The following is a 9188-nucleotide window of genomic DNA, read 5'->3' on the forward strand; positions in this document are numbered from 1 at the left end:
AATAATTTTCAAGAATAGATCATTAAGTCACATAAATGATGAATCCTCCCCTCCCCCAGTCAAGACTTGGTGATCAGATCTGATGGGTGTTCTGGCGCGTCCTGCAGCTGACGGTTGTATAAAACCTTTTGGGCTTTGGTTGGGATGATGGTGAATTGGCATTTGTACTTGTTTCCTGGAAGTTTTGCTACAGCTCTTATGACGTGGTCCTTTGGTCCACTGGGTGAGTGTCCGGTCGCTGGTACGGGTGGTTGCTGGGCATCTCAGTCCAAGTGGTCATTCATCCTCCAGCAGGCTACCTCAGGCTCCTTTATGGGCTGGCCTCAGGCTCCAGGAGGGCGAGAGTGGGAGCTGTGAGACCTTTGGGAGCTTTGTTTGGAAGTCAAACTACATCACTTCTGACCTATTCTGTTGGTCAAAGCAAATTCCAGGGCCAGCCCAGATTCAGGAGATGGGGAAACAGACCTCCTTCCCCCCTTTATTGGAGGAGTGGGTGAGCCCTATTTCAAAGAGACGTTCATGCAAGGATGGGGGACTGCGGCCACCATCTTGCACACAGTAAATGACAGTCCGTGTCAACGGGCTTTTCTCATTGTCCGCACGCGTGTGTTCAGAGTACCGCCTTAGTTGTCGCGGAGAAGCTGTTTTAGCCCAGAAGAAAATAATCCCAGGGCCTCAGGGAGTGACTGTTACAATTCAAGAGTGAGATTTTTCTTTCCTTCTCTTTCTTTTCTTTCAGCCACCCAGCCAGGGTTTTATGCCAACGGCCAAGATGTTTCCCACTCCTTACCCAACTCTCTCTTGTTTTGTTTAAGTCAGAGTTCTTTGTTCAGTCTTCCATGCAGAGAGGAAAAAAAAAATGCTCTTTATCACATCCTATTCCTAGAAGCTCTCGTTCAGGATTCCGTTATAAAATGGTCATATATTCTATAGAAATCATAAGCAGGGGGTTGGGTTTTAGCCAAAGTGTCTGCATCAGATAAATCAAAGACATGACCAGCATCATAAAATAATGTACCAAAGCTATAAGCCTCTCGAATAATTTTAATAAGAACATTGTTCTCCTATGAGATGGGAACAAATGTTACATTTTTATTATAAAAAGAACACCAATTTACCATAAAGTGTATATATACTACATAAAAATATAATTCCACTCTATCATAATTATTGCTTTTTATATTGCTAGCTATAAAAATCATCCAACGTTTAATTAACGATAATTTTGAGAATACGTGGACGTTCCTTGTAAATGGCGCAAAGCACTGTGTATTAATCTTAGGCACTGTTGACTTATTGGAATTTACACGGGTTGGGGAATCACAATAATAACGATAGCTAAGTCTGGGCTAGGCGCTGCCCTGAGTTCTGTGTATTAACTCATTGAATCCTGTCCACACGCTATAAAGCAGGTACTGTAATTATTCCTAATTTAAAGATGAAGAGACCGAGGTTCAGAGAGGTGACGAAACGCACCCAGCGTCGCTCCCGTGAAGGGTAGGGTGTGAATTTAAATGCAGGCCTCCTGGCTGGTGAGCCCTGCTTTGACTTATGTGCAAACATAATAAATAATGCGTGCTCCCCTCCCCGCTCTGAATACTCTTTAGCAGTCAAAAGAATTCTAGTTCTTTCCAATTATGAAGGGCTTTGATATTAAAAAGTGGCCACTTTTTCATTGCATCAGCGTCTGCAAGCGTCAATAAACATAGAGCAAAGCACAGTTCCTCCCTCTGAAGCAACAGAAGGAAAGTGTAGAAAAATCCAGGCCGGTTAAATCCCCTCTCCCCTCCTTCACCCATGGAGTGAGTGAAGGAGTCTGGGAGTGGAGTCTGGGGAGTGTGGGGCAGGGCGGGGCTTACCCATCCAGTGCCCACTGCCCCTTTGGAGATGATCACTGTAGGGTTCAGAGAGGTTAACTAGCTTGCCCAAAGCCACACAGCTAAGTTATGTGTCGAAGAAGGATTTGAACCCAGATCTGAACGTGGAAACCTGGCCCTTTCCACTCCACCAGGTGATGTTCACGATTTGAAGACACACTCCGTGCCCGGGAAAGATGAAAGGATCAACACAATGGAAAACAAACGTGGCAGGGGTAGTGTTGTCTAGAATAGAGGAGCTCAGATTCTGGAGTGAGACCTGACTTCATATCTCAGCCGATACAAAGGAGGGAAGAAACTGTGGCTCTAACTGTGGAGTCCCTGTAAGGACTCAGTTACTGTGAGAAACAGTAGCTTTGAGCAATCTAGGGAAGAAAGATGGGGAAGCATAATCGATGACGACAGTATTTTTCCACGATGTTCACCCTCGCACGTGTGTGTGTGTAATTTCTTACTCAGTCCCAATGTTTGCGTTAACGCGCATCCTTCCGGAAGGCCCTTTCCTCCAGAATACGGTAGGCGGGCAAAGGACGGACCAGGAGCAAAGGCAGACGCGGGCTTTGGGGTGCGTTTGCAACCCCCCTTCACCAGCTACTTACCTCTCTTTCTCCTCCACCCCCTTCTTTGCAGGAGTTTGTTCGGCTGGCAAAGAGACTGGGGGGCGATCCGGCGTTAGAAAAACAAATCGTGGCCAACGGAAGGGAGTATGTGAGAATGTACCATTCGTGGCAGGTGGAGAGAAACACCTATGGGCAGCTGGTCAGGATGCTGGAGGGAAGCAGTGAGGACTAAGGGCGTGCCTGGTTCCGCGAGACGCTCAGCCCTGGGCAGACACGCAGGGGCAGGGCTCTGGGCAGAGGGGCCGTCCAGTCGAAATCAAGCCGGGTTCATTGGAACCGTAGATTTATTTGTCATAAGACGATTCATCCAGAACCTCTCTGTGCTTCCAGGTAACAGCCCAGATGTGTTTCCTGATCAGTCCTCACGGAGATGCAGTACTAATGGGGGCAGGGAAACTGGTTTTAAGGGGCATCAGGGAGAGAGTTTGATTAGCTGCTTTAGGACTTCTAGGGACAGTAGGGGCTTATCTGTAAGCCGTCACAGGGAAGGGTAGGCCCCTCTCCCCTGTCTTCTGATGACCTGTCACCCATCACTGTCTGTTCAAAGAGCAAAAGCAAAAAGCAGACGTGTTGGCTGAGAGGGTTACTGAAAGTGATTATAATGGGTACAGACCCTGAAGCCAATCTGGGGCCCTGGCAGATGTGCGGCTGGGCCCCCAGGCTCTAAACACTGGAAACAGTGCTGTGCATGAGTTGACCTAATCAGTCATGTAACTGAAAGAGCGGGGAGTGCTCTAAATAAGCAGGCCAACCCCTGCTCCCCGCATAGGCTCCACCCGCCTCCTGGTTGAATTTGGGTTGAAAACCAGTTGAAACGAAGCCCATTATCGCCCATGGCCTGGAAAATACTGGAGCCTGGCTCTTTGGGTTCAGCATCAGGGACCCAGCATCAGGGACCCAAGGATGAGTGTCGATCTGGTCACCAGCCTCCAGCCCATCACAGAACCGGCACTCGGGTCCCCTTGACCTTATCCATCACGAGGAGAGTTTAACCAAGTGTCGTCATCACTGTAAGGACGTCTGGCTGCACCGGTGCTGCGTTCCCCAAACCCTGTGCTTGAAATCCCTGCTTTCTCATGGACGTTCCATGACAACAGCTGGGGGCGAAATGCTCCGTGTCTCGTGTGAGGTGAGGAAACAACCCGGTCCAGAAGGAGGAGATGAAGGTGGCTCCGAGCCCGTCAGAAGAAGCGTCTCCTTAGTGTTTGTTCCAATACCTGCAGGCCCTGGAGTGGGGAGGAGGGATCCACATCACCTTGGCCTCAGACTTCACGACATCTTGGACTCTTTTCTTTCCAACCATCCTATTTTTGGGAACGACCAAACCTACATCTTGTTTTTAAAAGAGTAAGCCTCAGACCGAACATCTTAAACTCTAATGACTTGGGGATAAGAACAGCACGTTTATGGATTCTGTACCATGTCCCTTCCTGAGTCGTTCTACGCCTCAATCTCAGAACAGGATCCCTTCCCAAAGGCAGTTACCTGGAACCCGAAGATGCTCCTGGCACCCAGGATTTGCTGTCCTGCTAACAATACCCCTCACCGTCCCCCCTTTTTTGGCATCTGAGGGTCACTAGGGTCGGGGCTCCCCTGTGGCCATAGCGAAGAGAGGGAGGGAGAAACAGAGTCCAAACTCCAGGTGGACAGCTCCGTCTGAGTCTGGAATCAGCGATGCCAGCCTAAGGAAAGGCCGCGTGCGTGTTGTCCCGGGTACCAGCCATTGATGCTGCTGTTGATAAAATGCTGGTGGTCGGGAAGCTCCGCTCTCGTCCTGGTTGAGTGACATGGTAGGTGCTTCGCTCCAGTGAGCCTCAGCCTCGTTCATTCGTGTCTTTATAGAGACACTCACACATGCTGCACGCCCTTTGGGGAAGGGCGTGTTGGTTTTAAATGAATAAAGTGTCACCATCCGCTCTAGAGAAAGAGCCCCGGTGTGTTTCTTTTGTGAGCCTTGTCCTGCCAGAAACAGACCCTCCACAGCCTCTAGTCCCCACACTTCAAAAGAAGATACACTGGAGCATCTCATTAAGAGGGGTTTAAAATGCAATTGCTGAGCTTCCCTGGTGGCGCGGTGGTTGAGAGTCCGCCTGCCAATGCAGGGGACACAGGTTCGTGCCCCAGTCCGGGAAGATCCCACATGCCATGGAGCGGCTGGGCCCGTGAGCCATGGCCGCTGAGCCTGCGCGTCCGGAGCCTGTGCTCCGCAACGGGAGAGGCCACAACAGTGAGGGGCCCGCGTACCGCAAAATAAATAAATAAATAAATAAATAAATAAAATGCAATTGCTATTTTAATACCAAAGTATAGACGTAAAAAAAAAAATGCTTTTCTTATAAATGTTCTAGATGCTCTCAGTTTCATACTCAGTCAACTTTATGTTTAAACATTTTGTGTATAGTGTCCAATTTGCTGAGGTACAGGTGTGGAGGATGGCAACAATCCATTTCCAGATAGAACTAAGATACTATAACCTTCACACGTGGAGGGAAGATGCATTTCATATAGCATGGTGTCATCCAGCAAAGAGGCAGTGTTCACACCTGGCTTACGGCTTCTGCCGGAAGAACCCTCCTCACGCTTTCCCCACACTCCTACAGCGAAGTTAAACACAACAGCATCGTTTTGATCGGAAAGGTTTATCGGGTATCTTCAGGTTTCCAAAAGCAGGCTCTCCGTGCACGTGGGAACAGGCGGTCCAGCCTGATGCCTGGCGCAGCCAGCAGACCTAGAATGTGCTGCTAGCTGGTCTCACCATCAGTTACGGATGGGATGTGGGAATCGTTTGCACCCTCAGCCGGCATTGTGGCTTCAAGGGTTCATTGCACTTCTGTGTCATCCTCGGTAACAATAGTTAGCACAGCTGCGTAAACTCTTCCCTTGAAGCTGCCTGGTACTTGACCTTGCAGTTCGTTTACTGCAGCCCTCATGAGATGCTGAAAGCTAGCTCTTGTCTTCTTCCTCCTTCCCTCCCTTTTTCACTTGGCTCTCCCCATGCCCCAGCCTCCCTTCCCCTTTCTGACCCAATCTCCCCTTGGAGAGTCCGGGGACTGATGTGGAATGACACACAGGAAGTCCTCCCCACCCAGAGCCAACCCTCACCAGGGAGGCCACTTAGTAAAGCAGCAGTTCCCAGCCTCGGCTTTTAAAACTCCCGATGCTCGGGCTGCATCTCAGACCAATTACATCAGAGTCTTGGGGTCGGAGGTACCCAGACCTAAAGCTTCCCTGATCCGACGTGCAGCCACCATGCACCGCTACTGACTGGAAACCCCCCTCTTGAATACGGACCAGAATTTCATAGAAAAGAAGGACCATCAAAGAAAAAGTTGGATTGTGACTCTGTATTCAGAAATGAATCCCAGCATTAAGAAGATAGGTTACATTGGTCTCATGTTTACTAAGATTTATTTCTGCAGGTAGAATTGAAACTCGAAGCGCAGGGCCAAGAAATACTTCGCACCAACAAGTAAACAAAACCATCCACAGGGGTTTCATCAATATTCCCCAGAGCTTCTCTTCTTCCTTTGATATTGAAGTTTTCTTTTGCAGGGTCTGCCCTGTCATCATGCTTACTTACAGTCACTCGTTATCTGGTTCCGTCCTGTCAGAGCCTCATTTGCCTGGATTTCAAGTAATTCTCCAAAATCCTTTTCATCAATTTCAGGGAAATCCTGCATTTTCTGCAAGGTTTGCGATTTTACTTTTTACTTGATTTACATTGTGTTGGCATTTAAACACTTTGAACATGGAACAGTCATTAAGAGGGGCCAACTCGACACTGGATGGGAGGGTATTAATTAGGATTAACACTTGGGTACGGCTGACAGAAAATCCAAAACAACGGTGGCTGAAGCAGAAGATGAAGACATCTTCTTCTGTCAAGTAAAGAGATTAACAAAGCACAGATGGTGTTTCCCGGGGTCAGGGACTCAGACCCCTCCGTCCTCAGTATGTGGCCATCTCTACCTCATGGCATAAGGTGGCTGCCCTGGCTCCGCCACCATGCCTGAATTCCAGACTGAAGGAAGATGCAAGGCAGGAGCAAAGATTTACTTCCTCCCTTTCAGGACAATTCCTGTTTCTGACCATGCCCACACCCAGTTGCAAGGGAAGCTTAGACTGCAGGCTTTTCTCTCAGCAGCCATGTGCCTAGTTAAAAAACAAGGGTCTATTAATAAAAGAGAAGGGGATGAAAGACCAAAGCAGACCATCCTAGAACTATGGGACAGTTTCAAAAAGTATAGTGTGCATAATGAGAACACCAGAAGGAAAAGAAAGAGAGAAGGAAGCAGAAGAAATATTTGAAAACAATAATGACTGAGAGTTCTCAAGATCAATGTCAGACACCAAACCACAGTTTCAGGAAACTCAGAGATCACCAAGCAGGGTAAATGCCAGAAAAATATACACCTAGGGTTATCATATTCAAACTACAGAAGGTCAAAGATAAAGAAAATTCCTGAAAGAAGTCAGAGGTAACAAAACCCACTTCACTTAAAGAGGAAAAAGTATAAGGATTATATCTGACTTCTGTTACGGAACCATGCAAACGAGATTGGAGTGAAATATTTAAAGTATAAAAAAAAAAAAAAGAGAGAGAGAGAGAGAGAGGGAGGGAGGGAGGGAGGGAGGGAGGGAGAGAGAGAGAGGGAGGGAGGGAGGGAGGGAGGGAGAGAGAGAAGGAGAGAATGTCTATTTGAACAGCTCGCAGTGCAGTAGCCACTGTGAAAAACTGGTTTTAGATTCTGTAGTCGTTACAGCCATTCTACCTTTTACTAATCACTGAAGACCTTTTAATGCCAAGAAAAGGGCCTTCCACAAGGTTTTCATTAAGCCTTGAAGGCCATCCCAACACAGCCCACCTCTTTCTCCCCAAGATCCCATTTGTATGCAAGCCCTCAGCCAGGGCCACGTATCCATTATTACCCCAACCCCTGCAGCTCGTCAATTAAAAATTCAAGAGTCTAAGAGTGCACAGGCTCCCATCTAAATCTCCTACAATGTTTCTCTGTGTTAGGTGAAACACAGCCCTGGAAGACACAATAAAATGAAGTGTACTGACTCCATCTACATAATCCTGGTCTTTCCACCGGGTGTTCCTCCGGTTACCCTGAATGATTAAGCACACTGCTGCTCATGTCGGAAGGTCTTGGGAAATACTGTAGAAATCGTTTCGGAAATGATCCATGAGCCAGAGTTTGACTGAAACAAAGCAAGAATTTGCATTGAAAAACAAGATGCTGGGACTTCCCTGGCAGTCCGGTGGTTAGGACTCTGTGCTTTCACTGCTGTGGCCCGGGTTCCAACTCTGGCTGGGAACTAAGATCCTGCATGCCGCGTGGTGCAGCCAAAAAATAAATAAATAAATTGTAATTGATAAAAATAAATAAATTTATATGAAAAAGAAAAACACAAGATGTTATGAAGTTCCAACGTGCATCGTGTTTCGGTTCAGTGTTTAGAACAAAAATTTTGCACGGTCAGAATTATCTGCAAAGACTCCCCACAAGTCTGGCATATTCGGTTGTGTATTTACAGCCCTGCCCATTACGTCACGGGCACAGGCAAGTGTTAGAACCGGGGAGGGAGGTTGAAGAACGTCACCCTCTGAATGTCTGGTTATGAGACGGTTCTCATTTTATATATAGAACTGAATCCCTAGAAGCACTCCCTGTTTCCCAGGGAGGTCTGTTCCATTCCCTTTTCATGGCATCTATCTAACCATTCATCCATTCATTCAGCCAGTATTTCTTTTTTCGCCCCATTGAAGTATAGTTAATGTACAATATTATATAAGTTATAGGTGTACAATAGAGTGATTCACAGTTTTTAAAGGTTATCCTCCATTTATAGTTATTATAAAATATTGCCTGTATTCCCTGTGCTGCACAATATATCCTCATAGCTTATCTCATACCTAGTAGTTTGCACCTCTTCATCTCCTACCCCTATGTTGCCCCTCCCCCTTCCCTCTCCCCACTGGTACCCACTAGTTTGTTCTCTTTATCTGTGAGTCTGCTTCTTTTCGTTACATGCACTAGGTTGTTGTATGTTTTAGAGTCCACATATAAGTGATATCGTATAGTATTTGTCTCTGTCTGACTTATTTCACTTAGCATAATGCCCTCCAAGTCCATCCATGTAGCTGCAAATGACAAAATTTCATTCTTTCTTACGGCTGAGTAGTATTCCGTCGTATACATGTACCACTCTTCTTTATCCATTCATCTGTGGACGGTCACTCAGGTTGCTTCCATGGCTTTCACCAGTATTTCTTGCAGTAGTTGAGGCAGGCACTGCTCCCTGGTGTAGATACAGCAGTGAACACTCTTTACCCTCATGGGGGGTCTCTTCCTAGTGGGCTTAACTGTTCCCACGGACATGGATGGAGGCCTGCTACAAGCAGTCAGCGAGCGTGGAGCCAACCCTCAGGAAGGGGTCAGGATCAAAAGTCAGTGAGAACATGACCCACAGGGCAGTTACACCCCAAAAGTTGGAATGAAAACCGCAACCAAGGCGCTACAGCTAATTTCTAAGAGAATTTTATTAGACTCTAAAGGAACTTCTGGTAAAAAATGAATACAGAAAAAGGTTGTGTGTGTGTGTGTGTGTGGCAGGGGAATTTTAAAAAATAACTTCATCTTTATCTGGCCACAATCTATTTTTTTTTTTTTTTTTTTTTTTTTTT

At 46.9% G+C, this 9188-nt stretch overlaps 1 protein-coding gene across 3 annotated transcripts in view; it reads left to right on the top strand.

Moving 5' to 3' along the window:
* GLT1D1 (glycosyltransferase 1 domain containing 1) overlaps positions 1-9188 on the top strand; it is a 155347-nt gene that overhangs the window by 96249 nt on the left and 49910 nt on the right. For 2 of the 3 annotated variants that reach the window (XM_027125137.1, XM_027125139.1), the window contains one exon: positions 2508-3546. The exons of the other annotated variant lie outside the window; for it this stretch is intronic. In XM_027125137.1, the coding sequence (XP_026980938.1) occupies positions 2508-2669 (162 nt within the window). In that variant the 3' untranslated portion in view covers positions 2670-3546. Of the gene's footprint in view, positions 1-2507; positions 3547-9188 lie in introns of those variants that run through there. 3 annotated transcript variants of the gene reach the window in all.

The sequence above is a fragment of the Aethalodelphis obliquidens genome, unplaced genomic scaffold, assembly GCF_003676395.1.
Source record: "Aethalodelphis obliquidens isolate GAN/ISIS:26980383/991018 unplaced genomic scaffold, ASM367639v1 scaffold28, whole genome shotgun sequence".
Classification (NCBI taxonomy): Eukaryota; Metazoa; Chordata; class Mammalia; order Artiodactyla; family Delphinidae; genus Aethalodelphis; species Aethalodelphis obliquidens.